The 13843-nt window shown below is 37.6% G+C and overlaps 1 protein-coding gene across 2 annotated transcripts; it reads right to left on the reverse strand.

The window, feature by feature from the left end:
* Window positions 1-729: 729 nt before the first annotated feature.
* Window positions 730-4261, reverse strand: ptafr (platelet-activating factor receptor). Of its 2 annotated transcripts, XM_016498473.1 has the most exons (3): window positions 4204-4261; window positions 1113-2108; window positions 730-749 (listed from the first exon to the last, which is right to left on the reverse strand). In XM_016498473.1, the coding sequence occupies exons 2-3, from the start codon at window positions 2097-2099 to the stop codon at window positions 744-746; spliced, it is 993 nt and encodes a 330-aa protein (XP_016353959.1). In that variant the 5' UTR covers window positions 2100-2108; window positions 4204-4261; the 3' UTR covers window positions 730-743. The 2 variants fall into 2 exon arrangements, with proteins under 2 accessions (XP_016353959.1, XP_016353958.1); XM_016498472.1 differs by lacking the exon at window positions 730-749 and having other exon boundaries at window positions 934-2108.
* Between the last annotated feature and the right edge of the window lie 9582 nt (window positions 4262-13843).

Raw genomic sequence — 13843 nt, forward strand, 5'->3', positions numbered from 1 at the left:
TCTTTATGGAACCATTTAGACAAAAAGGTTCTTCTATGGCATTGTGAAGCACCTTTATTTTTAAGAGTGCAGTATATTAGAAAAAAATGTATCACATACTGTTAAATAAATACTCTCACAGCACTTGTTCAGAAATGTTCTTTTCAGTTCATAGATTTACAATTAAGAACAAAGTGAGAGTCAACAAACCTACATTTCGTAATCAGAATAATAATTACTAAACTTCTTTGTGGGGGAAAAATTTGTTTTCTAGATCAAGAAAAGGGCAGTTTATTTGTCATTTCAAAGTTTAAGTGCACATTTCCAGGGGATGTGTGCGGTTCAAGTTCCCCGTTCTGGAAAACAAACCATTGCAAAAGAATACATAGGTTTCCTGTGTGGCATAAGAACTGGCCCACAGGAATGCTCCTCATAGAGCTACTTCAAAACAAGCAAGGTAGTACAATAAATATTTGTTGTCATAGTAACATGAGACAGAAATCAACTGGCTATGTTCCTTTTTGGTGAATTATTTCTTTAAAAGACAATATGACAATACATGAATCAAATATCAGGTGGAAGAAGCTTAATATTTCAGTATATAAAGCATTTATCATATGCATTGAATAATTTGAAGAGTTTTAATTCTCTCTTGTTTGTCTGCAAGGGGCAGCAATTGAAAATCATGTCAATAATTTGATTACATTTAAAGGGATAGTTCACCTAAAAATGAAAGTTCTGTCATCATTTGCCCAGTCTCACGGTTACTTCTGTGGAGCACAAAATAAGAGATTTTGACTGGTTTGTTTAATGCATTTTTTTTAATATTTAAAACAAACAAACAAACAAAAGTCATACAGCTTTGGAACAACATGAGGGTGAGTAAATGATGACAGTATTTTAATTTTTAGATGAACTATCCCTTTAAGAATCCAAACAGAACCTAATCTGGGATTGAAATTAAATTCCACTCAAATCTAAAACTGTCTATGTAAGATTATAATTGGTTAAAATAAGCAGACACCAAATATTTCTCAGCTGTTTTCTGCTCTTCATATTTGACTTTGATGTCTGCTCTTCAGTGACATAGCCGTGCTTAATGTGTTGCGTGAACAGTTTTTGTTATGCTTGACCTTTGTGAAATGATTCTGGATGTACTTGCGGAACTTTGTGGTGGCGAAGCAATACACCAGCGGGTCCAGTAGGCAGTTGAGCCCCATAAGCATAAGGGTGATCTGGTGAGCATCGTTTAAGCTTTGGTGAGTTTTCATGTTCCAATCTTTCCTCAAGTGCAGCACAGACAACACCCAAGGACCCTGCACCACGTGGTGGGGCAGGAAACAGATCACAAAGACGCCTATGACAGCACACAGCATCCTCAAAGCTCTGCGCTTAGTACCTCCGGGGCGCTTTCCTGTGCTGGCTCGAGGCTGACTGATGGGTTGCGTCAGAAGAGCTCGAGCAATCAAAATGTTGCAGACAATCACCATCAAGAAAACAAGAAAGAACAAGCCAATAATGATGAAGTGGGTGTAGGCCACTGTGTATATATCAGAGGTATCCTCGTTTTGATAACTCTCAAAACAGCGAGACATGTTATTGTCCTTCTGGATTCCCTGCTGAGTGAGAAATTGAACTGAAGCCGCAAGAGTGACGACCCAGATGAACGCTGAGACGATTGCTCCACGTTTCCAGCAGTCAGAAGAAGTGGCCACCAGCGGCCTGGTAACGGCCCAGTAACGGTTAATGCTGATGACAGTAAGGAAGAGAATAGAGCAGTATGTGTTGATGAAGAAAAACGAGCCTGCGATACGACAGAGGGGATCTGAGTACTTCCAGTCACCGTTATTCATGTAGTAGCCAATCCAGAACGGTAGAGTGGACACAAACAGCAAGTCTGCAACGGTCAAGTTGGTCATGTAGATTCGAATCTCATTCATGGCTTTAGACTCCCGCATATGGTGCAGCACATAAAGAGCGTAGCAGTTGGCCATCAACCCCAAGGCAAAGACCAGGCCATAGAATATAGGAAAGACAGTGTAACGAAACTCTGAGTCAATGAATGTGTTGGCAGTGCTGTTATTTCCAACGGTCACAAAGACAGTGGTAGGAGTCGTCATCTTGTGCACCTGAGAACAAAACAGACCGAAAAGGCAATATACAATTAAATTTGGTTCCTTCCAGTATACTTTGAAGTAGTCATCTAAAAATTATATTGGCTGAGCTGGAGATGGAGTAGGTAGTATTCCCCTCTCTTTTTATAATGGTTAGAATTTATTAAACACTCTAGACTTCATAGTTTTTTTTATGGTAAGTGTTGCTTTAGAAGTAAAGTGTCTAATTTCTGCACCACATTGAAATAATGAAACTGAAATTGTTTGAAACTGTTTTCAAACAGGTTTCCCAAACACCTGAACCCCCGACTGCCACTGGCTGGCCAAACTAACAGTCCTGCCCCAAGCTCAGACACTGGTTTGGACAATGTTTGATACTGTCACAAAACACGATGTTTACAATTTCATCCTTTAAATTGCTTTCTTTTGGGCTGTTCACACACAACACATTTTTTCAGTAAATATATAGGCCTATACTTTGGGCTTTAGAGTTGTCTCTGCATATAACATATAGGATAAGTGAACATGTCACTTTTATTAACTAGAAATGTGGGAGAGCAGCATTGAGAACGGTAACACTTATTTCTCATGATTACATGTTCTGGAAAGCATTAGTGTTTTTCTCATCATTGCATATTTATCTGCAATCTCTTACTGAAAGCAGGAAATGAAGCTTTTTTTTTTTTTTTTTTAAACCACAGACACATTACATCAAAATATGTTTTTCTTATCAGGACTTACAATGTCAGATACTTTTCGTTCAGCCATTTTTAAATAGAAACGTTATTCAGTTTATTATTCTTCAGTATATAATGTAGAAATAATGGAGAAGCTATTGATGAGACCTTAAAGTCTTGACCTCAAAACAGCACGTGAACATTTTTGCTGTTGTCACCCAGGAACTTCACTGACCATGTTATCCTTTGTGGCATGCAAAGGGGACATCTTGCACTACATAGCATATTGTCACGCAATATAAGCTGTCTCAGTGGAACCTGCCAGTAAACGGCAGCTTTTCAGCAACAATACAATATATTATACAATGTCAACAAATTATACAATGTCTCACAATAAAACAGTGGCAACATTATATAGCAGACATTTACCTGAATATATGCTTAGCCTATTTCTAGTCTGGTTATTCGATATAGGTCTACAACAGCTGTGACAACTAGCCCCGGCCTTCCCTATAATTGATTACAATAGCAATAAAACAACGCGTAATTGTAAGCAGAACCACAGACTGCTTACATATAGCATTACTTATTCACATTACATCGCAATGTTTGCATTACACTAATAATAAATTGTTCTAGTGTACTTTTAAGTTAAATATTACACTATATGGGAATTTTTTTTTTTTGCATATGAATCATACAGTGGGCTTTTCCGGCATTACATGTGTCAATATTCCATCTTCACCAAACCGACATATTACGCAAGCAGAACAAACGACATTAAAATTTCGCTATATATATATTATTTATATATATATATATATAACAATAATTCTGCTGGTCTTGGTTGGTATCTGATCACAATTTTGTCTTAACAGAACATCACAACAAGAGAGCACGCGGTCTACTGCGAGCGACGCCAAACTATAATCTATTCGGTTACACTTTACTTGAAGGGGTGTGCATAAGACTGACATGACACCTTCATAATCATGACACGTCATGAATATGAAGGGATTTTATGCATGTTTATGACAACTGTCATTAAGTGTCATTCGCTCAGTTATGTAATTTTTAATGCAAAGATGGCATTGTTTGAGATGTCTTTGTTATGGGCTATGGTTAGGGTAAGGGTAGGGGTAGGGTTAGGTCAAATAATGTCATATTTGCATTAAAAATGACATAACTGAGCGAATGACACTTAATGACAGTTGTCATAAACATGCTTAAAACCTTCATATTCATGACATGTGTCATGTCATGATTATGAAGGTGTCATGTCAGTGTTATGCACACCCCTTCAAGTAAAGTGTTACCATCTACTCTAGTCTATTACACACGAAAAAGCGCACTTTTACGTGTGCTTTCCTTAGTTTTTAACAATTAAAAACTCTTTTAAATGAGCACAAAACTACATTTATCTCTTATCCTACCTTGTAATTCCCGGTGAATGTGATGCTCGAGCGCTGCGCTCTGAGCGTTCACGCCTTCAGCGCTCAGCTTTTCGTATATCACACAGTCACACCTCCCGCTGTCACTTCCTATTTTGCCCAGTTGTATTCCAGAGAACGTTGTGACAAGACTTCGTTTTCAATATTAATAAAATTGAAAGTTATGCAGTTATCCACCACCTCATGAGATTGGTCGAAAAAAACGCACAGGCATGGGGAACTGTGAAGAAAAGTTCAAACCAATAGTTGATGAATCTCTGCTTTGTTTTTATTATCTCTGCTCTGTTTTTATTTTTAGGGGTAACTCATTAAGTAGAACTCTGCCAGGAACCTTCAAAGTATTTGGCTGTTCAGCCAAACCTGGAAAACCAAGTCCAAAGTACATAGTACATACAGTAGAGTCCTCTAAGATGATCATTTGGCTCACTGCCCTTGACTACTATTTATAGTCATCTTATGTTTGTTTATCAAAATTCAAGAGAAGTAGTCTGTCACTATAGGACTTGAAAGGGCTTCCAAAAAATGTGACCTGGGACCTCGCGAGACCATGATTCAGTCCCATGTTCATAAATAAGAGTATGGACAAATTCATTGGAAAAACTCTGTTTAAACTTTCCCAGACCCTTTCCCAGTGCTATATCTATACACATTTTAATTAACGTTTATGGTCACTTTAGTTTGGGGACCAATTCTCACAATTAACTACTACCTTTGCCTCAATAAACTCCTAATTTGCTGCTAATTAATAGCTAGTAAGGTAGTTGTTAAGTTTAGGTGTGGATTAGGATAAGGGATCTAAAATGTGGTCATACAGAATAAGGCATTATATGTGTTTTATAAGTGCTAATAAAGAGCCAATATCCTAGTAATATGCATGCTAATTAGCAACTAGTTAATAGTGAGAATTGATCCCTAAATTAAAGTGTTACCACATTTATTTATATTCTTAATTAAACATTCTTATCTATTATTTACTGTTATATAGTGTGTATGTGGAGTGTTTTATGCAACATTAAAGAGAAGAAAGGAAACAGAACGGGTGACGCATTGCTCTTTCCCCATGAAGGAAACAAAGAAAATGTATGGTTATATGGTACATTGACAACCACACTTAAAAAAAAATTACCTTTGCATTGTCTTAACTGTAAACAGACTTCAATACACTGTAGAATCCATTTCCACAAAGCTATATGATATTGTGATTGTCTGACCTGATTTGTTTATTGCTGATTTGTCATTGTATGTCAGTATATCTCCAATAGTGTGATGTATTTGAAGTGCTTAAAAACCATTGAGACAATCTTCTAGAAGTGCCGGAAATGTTTTTCCCATGTCCTGTCATCAGAAGTGACTATACAACACATTTTAACACTGCTGAACATACAAGCACGAGACCCACCCTTATTATTTTGAAATCAAGCCACGGCCCTGGAAACATCTAAATGATTAGAGACTCCCTGAATCACTCTATTGTTCAGTGGTTTCCTAATGGAGGAAGCAGCAAATCGACGTTAACCATTTAAGAAATGACTGCAGATACTGAACTGGCTGTGTATTTGACTCTTGGATCGAGACACTATGGTGTTTAATTTCATTTGTATGCTATCTGCTGACTGTTGACTTAGGCAAACTCTCATTTGTAATTCTGTCATGAATATAAATAACTATTTTCTGAGTAGCCTTATCTCTGAAGATTGCCTTAATCAGAAAATGACATTTCCAAAATTGTGAGAGCAATAGTTAATGTGTGTGTATTAATAAGACCCTATAAGGGCCCAAAGCTGAAATCAGTCACTGAGCTCACTTTTTTTTTCTAGCAAAAACAATGCATGTTGGATCAATGTATTCAATAAAAACCTGACAGATAAATAAACAGGAAAAAGGTTTTGCTTGTATTTACTGTTTATATAACGAGATGAATAAAATGTTCATATTAATTCTCTATAACAATAACTCATAGTGGATCTTGTAACATGCAAATTATGTCTACAGCGGAAATGCACCTAAAAATCTCTAAATGAATATGTGCAATCTGCTGATGAGAACTCAAAAACTATTTTTACTCATGTTCACACACAGTTATTTGGGGAAGTCCGGTGTGCTACAATCAAGCCTCGATGTGTCATGCAGAATTATCAGGAATTGTTATATGAAGTAACATTTTCACCACATAAAAAAAAATCTGAAAACCTCAACTGCTGAATGTTTTCTATTAAGAGTTTACAGTTTCAAATGGAGTTAGCTGATGGCAAAAATCTCCATAATGACTCACATGAAAGTGTTAGGGAGGAAGAAAACTCAAATTAGTACAAATAAAGAGGACGAAAATTGTTTGATGATTAGACCACTAATGGGTCATTAATGGCTGACACAGGGTTCCAGTGAAATGATCATCTATGTAATGCATCATTAGTGGTTTGATCACACAAGATACTCACAGACCTACTTTGTCTCTAAGAGTGATGTCAGTACTAAAAAAGTACACCAGAAAGACAACTATTTCACCCTCTAATGGGCACACCCAGAAAAAAAAACTGTTTTAAATCATTTTTATCATTGTACACTTTACTGTAAAACTGAATACTTCCTGTAATGTTTAATATAGTAGTCCACTTGCATTTTACATTACACAGTAAATATACTTTGTAAAGATGCATATAACACACAAACGTATGCAGTCATACATATACTATATAGAGACTTTGCTCATTGGCAGAACGTTGGCCCCTTAGCGCTGGCCCTGCACGGGCAGCCCTCACTTAGCCCCCAGGAAGCCCTCACTATGCCCCCACAGATAGGGCCGTTTCTAGGCATAGGCGAGCTAGGCGGTCGCCTAGGGCGCCACCAGCTGAAGGGGCGCCAATGAGCGCACGTACTGGCACTTTTAGCAGGGTTGTGATAAAGAGTGGCATGGTCACCCTGATACTAAATTGTGCAAAATGTTTATCTTAACAATTTAGTGTAGTTACTATGACAACCAATTTGAATGTGACAAGCAACTGGAGTCTGAAAAGAATGATATATATATATATATATATATAATTTGGGGTGGGGCAATAGGGATTTCGCCTAGGGCGTCAAATTGGCTAGAAAAAGCCCTGCACAGGGCCCGCACTATTAATCTACAACAATAAATCTGTTTCACTATAAATAATTTTCGGCTACTATAACTTAAGTTTTTGGGTAAAACAGTTATTATACATCTGAAATGGATGCAGTCACCACATGTCTGTATTGTCAAAAATGTACAGTAGTCAAAGGGATTTCAAATCAATGGATTTATTAAATGCAAAATAGAAAACATTCAAGTCAGGTTAATACAGCTAACTTAACACTTTGAAAGGGACTACAAATGATCTATTAAGTGGATCCTCACTGTTTTGCAAGGTTCTTAATGTGCAGAACTCTCCCACTTGAAAAAGACAGCCCACTACAAGAACAATTCAACTGGATTTCATTTATTGACCACACTTTTGCAATTGTTTTCCCTTTTTTATTTTGAAAGTTCGATGCAGTGTTCATTCAGTCAGTCAATCAACCAGTCAGGTGAAAAACCTTTAAACACAAATACAGACACCACTTTAAGAGCAAGCATATCATCAATACATCAATACACACAGGATTTAAACCCTTGGTTTTAAACTACCATAAAGCAGACCATGTAAACAGAGAGCAGATATTCAAACATTTAGGCTGCCATTTAAAAGGTAAATACACTGTTTTTTTTGTTTGTTTTTTTAATTTTGATGATTTGATGATTACATTTAACCCACAAACCAATAATGTTCAAATACATTCTTAGAATGATATAATGTGCAATAAACAAAAAATCCAATTTCAATCAAAAGAAAAGTATGAAAGCTCACCAGCTACATCTCCATTGATTATAGTGGGCTTAATTCTGCACAAAAGAGTTTGCTTCAGTCCAATAATGGCAAGTTTGCCACTTCTCAGTGCTGCTTTCAGTGTTGCCAACTGCTTTCAATTGAAAGTAGCTAAAACTGGTAGCTAAATGTCACTAGATGACATCATGGCAAATTCACTGATCTATATAAAGATGAACGTAGATCAGTGGGCAAGATGAGAACTTGTCTTTGCTTTGCCAATTAGTAGATCAGCTTCACCTGGTGCACCTGGCTAGTGCATTCTGGCTGGGAGGGGCGCCCCCAGTAGTCAGTTTGCTGTACCAACAAATATAAAAAAATAAAACAAAAATATCAATATCAAATTATTACTTTGACCTCTGCTGAAAATATGTTTTGGTGCACTAAATTCATTGGCAAAGCTCACTCCTCCCCCAAGGTCTCTCAACTATTCAGCAGACAGGTAGTGCTCCTTTCGTCCACCCGCTCTGTCTCTTGAATTTCGCAACCACACCTTTATCTCACTTTCAACTTCAGAATCAGGAGGACTTGGCTGAAAGGAGCATTTTTATACAGCCTCTGAAATGCAAATAGGCCTATATGAAACAACACTGTGTGTGGAAAGTAATTTATATATGCTATTTATAAAACCGCATGCTAGCTTACCTGTTACAACCCTTCTTAGCCTCAGGTTCTGAACAGGTCTCTTTTCGTTTGAGCAATCCCAGTTCAATTGAGTGGCTAATGAATGGCCAATCAATGTTGTTAGTATTCTCCTAGTTGCATTACAGGGCTGCCTACACAACCTGCATGGGCCCAAAGGTACAAAAGTTGCTCTGGGCCCGAACGGGCTGGCCCACACTGAACCATCATGGGATTAATGTGGGCAGTCCGCTAGTGTGGCATTGGGCCTGTTTAGTTGGTGTGGGCTGGCCCTAGCCCACTGTGCCCGCAAAAGGCCAGCATGGGCCCCCTAGGGGCATGCTTGCAGGGTATATATACTGAACAAAATTATAAACGCAACACTTTTGTTTTTGCCCCCATTTTTCATGAGCTGAACTCAAAGATCTAAGACTTTTTCTATGTACACAAAAGGCCTATTTCTCTCAAACTGTGAAAATTAATCTGCATTGTTAATCCTTTTGATCTTTTATATATTTGCAGACCAACTGTAAAAGTGTAACTGTGAACCCTGTCCAGACTCTGGCAATTAATATCCCACATACAGTAATGTGTAAATTTGTACTGTTGAAATTGATATAGACCAAATGTCATACAGAAAAGGTGCAGGCCTGTGAATTTTCAATCATTGTCTTGAAAACCATAGCCATAATTTATATCAGGAAATAATTACAGAGTACACTGTTGTATGCCTATTGACAACATGACACTAGTGCTGCGTCTCAGTGTGCCTACTTATACTACGCCCTTAAAATATGTACTCTTTTGGTGAAGAAAAAGTACACACTTTTGAGTGTGTAGTAGAAGAGTAGGCAAGCTTTGGGACATACTATCACGTCACACAACTGCGTCTTTAACGGACGCTCTAGCACATAGATACACGCACCCTGTCACTGTAAACTGGCCTGTCAATCATCTTATCACAGTTAACATCCTCCACATTGCATTTCATTTAACTTCCTACCGTATTGGAGAGAAAAGAAGTAGCACATTGATCTGCCGGTCTTTCGTGCAGAGAACTCTGCTCATATTTTCTGCATAATGATGCATTTAAAAGTTAACGACCAACGGAAAGCGCCTGAGAAACAGTATCTCTTCCTTGGCTCGGTACGCTTTCAACTCGTTTTTTAGTCTCGAGCAAGACTGTACGACATTCACATTACATGATTTGACTGATTTTTACGTTGAAAGGGCGACAGCGCACCACATTAAAATAAATGATTATTCATGTTTTCATAACCGCTGGCCAAATTCAAAAATGAAACTAAAACTAAATCATCTTTGAGAGCAAGGGAGCCCCCTGGTGTTTCGGGGGCCCTACGCAGCTTGCATATTTTGCGTATAGGGAGGATCGGCTCTGGTCTAACCCCTTTTTGCGCGCATCCGCCACGTTTGTAGTTTTTCTAACGCGTTTTATTCGTGTTTGTAGTTCTGGACCAAATACTTCGCCAAAGCGCAATGGATTGTGGGCAATTTTAGCCATTAGAGTGTGCATGGATCCACACTTCAAAAATCGACCTGAAATAGTAGACCATCCGGGGACTTTTGGCATACTCTTTTCAACATACTATGCTTTGGGACACACTTATTCTAATCTCACATACTATTTAGGATGGATAGTAGGCCTATGAACATTGAGACGCAGGGTGAGACTTGTTATTCTGATGGCATTGTTCATTGACATAAAAGCTTAGATGAACAAAAGATTTTGATCAAGTTACAGGCTTTTGCAGGTAATCCACTCCACTGTGTGGTGCTGTTTGTACAAATTGTTTTGAAAAATGCACATACTGGTTTGCAGATGATAAGGATGATTTGAGAAATGTACCAAGGGTGCATTTCCAGGAAGTTCTGTCGTTATTGAGTTCAACGGAACTTGCGACCACAGTTGGCTAATGATACTTTTGGGAAACGCACCCCGTGTGACTGAGAAAAACTATAATGCATTTAACAGAGGTGATTTGTTAAATGTTAGATATCTTCATGAAAGAGAAATCAGATACTTAATGATTATGCCAAACTAATAAATGCTTATATAAAAGCAGTGTCATAATATTATAAAATATTTTTAATACGACTACGAACGAACGTTCTAATCACACTGGTGTGATCGTATCAAATATAAAAAATGAATTTCAAATATGAAAAATATTATTCGGCTATTTTTTGTCTTTTGGAAGCTGGATTCTACTGCATCCACTTGGCTCAAAAATCTGAGAGGGCACGTGCCCCTCGGTTTGAATGGGCATGATGACGCCTCTGCTATCAATACACATGTATACAAATGTTTTTAAAAATGCTTTTGGTATGTAGTTGATTACATCTGTTTTTCTGAAATTTTCCAAAACTATTTTAAATTAAAAAAGTAATAAAAACATCCTGAAGTGATGACTGCGACTATGAAGAAGAAAGTGCAATTAGATACAATATGCCTTTATCAAGTTGAGTTGAGATGATTTTAACAGGATGTCTTAACTTACAGTGACCTTGAGCTTGGGAAAGGCACTTTATAAATAAAGCTGTATTATTATTATTATTATTATTAACTCAAAATGTACCTTTAGTCAGTTGAGGGGCCTGTTACAGGTTTTTACGATTGCTTACACACTGAAATTAAAAATAACACACATTTAGTGAAACCTGACACTCAAAGAGCAAAACCTCAGCCCAAATCTGCACAAATATAAGCACATTCTCAGCCTCCCATTTTTTGCAAAACATTACACATTGTTTTGCAAGACACTAAACACACACAGAAATCTAACATGGTGTCACTTCTTTGCTATTTTAAGGCACTGCTTTCCAAAATACTACACATATGAACCAATTGATCAAACACGGCCATCAGGTGTGCAGAAATTTAGGTGCTTAACTGTAAACTCAACAATCAAGGTGTAAGCACTATAAAAAGGCAACAGGTGAATTTTTGTCTTCAACAAAAATGAAAGGCAGTGGTGCAGGAAGAGGAATAGGGAGAAGTTTTTTTTTTTTTTCTTAGCAAGGTGCCGCAAATGGAAAATAAGGGACAATTGTGATTCTTAAGGGGAGACACTGCAGGCAAAAGCACCTGTCAATTTTGCGATTTTGGGCTTTTTGGCTTTTCATAAAGTGTTTTTTCAGACTAGTGGAAAGAAAACATCCAAAAACACTGTTAAGTGTTTCTTTTATAGCACTTTATCTATTTGTGTCAATAGATTTCAATTACAAAACATATTTTTAAAGGTCGTTTTCTCAAAATTAGTTTTTTTCTCTAGAGCATTGCATTAGCAGCGCAAAAGGTCGTGGGTTCGATTCCCAGGGAACACACATACTGGTAAAAAATGTATAACCTGAATGCACTGTAAGTCGCTTTGGATAAAAGCGTCTGCTAAATGCATAACTTAATATTAATGAATTAATAATGAATTAATATGATTAATTAAATTAATTATTACATTAAAACATGAATTATAGAACCATTTTAATAAAAAAGGTTCTTTGCTCTCCAAGGGTTCTACATAGAACCATTTTTTTGGTAAAAGGTTCTATTGGCCAAGTACAGAACCCCAGGGTTCTATATAGAACCTCAAGGAACCCTTTTTTTTTAAAGTGTACACTGAGCCATAAATCTCCACTTCAGTAGCACTTACACACACCAAACTTTACATTTTTATTCCTGTCTATATTCTGAAGGTTTTTACAGAGGGATTTGTTCATATATAATTTGCTTGATTATAAACAACAGTTTATTTCCCCCAAAATTGTGAAAATATATTGTTTTCTGGCTGTTCAAAGTATTTTCTGAATTATGGAAAGAGATACCTAAAATTCCCTCTGCAAAAACTTTTGCCTCTAATATGTCCAAAAAAAAATAAACAAGAATTTTGAAACTGACTTCATCCAGTGTTCAGATTAGTGTAGGCCTACTAATTTAGGAGGTGAAAATACTGTGAAAGTACATACAATTGCATGAAATTTGAAAGAATAACAACTGAAGGTCTATGAAACGTCGGTCAATAACGCATTTTTTTTTAAACAATGACACAAACTTTTGAACTAAAATATTATTGCAACCATATAGGCTATAGCCTATGGATGAATGAAAATGCATATTTTTCAATTAAAGAAAACTTAGAGAGTGCGGCCTACTTCTGGTGCTTGGTCCAAGTTTAAGAATGCGCTAGAAGCTACATTTTTTCAAATGTATTTCTCTCTCTATTTAACAGCATTAACTTACAATAGTGAAAGACGTCTTTCCTCAGGTAGATTGAATGCTTTCCTGTCTTGCTGGATGTTGGGCTCATGATCAATAAGTTGCATTCGCCCAAACTGATTTGCCAAAATCAAACTGCAGACGGTGAAGGGAATTGGCGCTAGCGCGAGTCCCGTTTGCTGTGAAGCGGGAGCAGCCGGCAGAGGATTCCGCTTGGTCTTAAAGCCATTTCTTGAGCGGCTACGTTCACAAATAAAACAATTTGCGCACAAAGAATGATTAATTATCAATTGAGAATTTGTTATTAATATGGTCTTAGATTGAATGTTTTCCTGCCTTGCTGGATGTTGAGCTCATAATCAATAAATTGCATTCGCCCAAACTGATTTGCCAAAATCAAAATGCAAACGGTGAAGGGAACTGGCGTTAGCGCGAGTCCCGTTTGCTGTGAAGCGGGAGCGGCCGGCAGAGGATTCCGCTTGGTCTTAAAGCCTTTCTTGAGTGGCTACGTTCACAAATAAAACAATTTGCGGACAAAGAATGATTAATTATCAATTGAGAATTTGTTATTCATATGGTCTGGTGGTCATATGGCGTGCCTGCGAATACGGGACTTGCGGTAGCTTTCGGAACGCTTTGATGCCTTAAATACGGGCATCCATATTTCAACAGTTGCATGACAAGACCGGCCCTCACGGCCAAGAAACAGACCGGCCCACTGGGAATTATCCCGGTGCTCCCGATTAGCCAATCCGGGCCTGGGGAGAATCATCTTTGGCCACAAAGCTATTATGAATGTCCCAGGTCAACATGGTGGTAACCAGGGGCGATTCTAGGATTTTCATTTTAGGGGGGCTCAGCCCCCAATGTATATATAGCCCCCAAT

This window comes from Sinocyclocheilus anshuiensis, unplaced genomic scaffold (genome assembly GCF_001515605.1).
Source record: "Sinocyclocheilus anshuiensis isolate Anshui unplaced genomic scaffold, SAMN03320099.WGS_v1.1 scaffold446, whole genome shotgun sequence".
Classification (NCBI taxonomy): Eukaryota; Metazoa; Chordata; class Actinopteri; order Cypriniformes; family Cyprinidae; genus Sinocyclocheilus; species Sinocyclocheilus anshuiensis.

Bases quoted from the DNA above. Each gene is read 5' to 3' on its own strand.
- ptafr (XM_016498472.1), bottom strand. From the start codon at position 2,099: ATGACGACTCCTACCACTGTCTTTGTGACCGTTGGAAATAACAGCACT.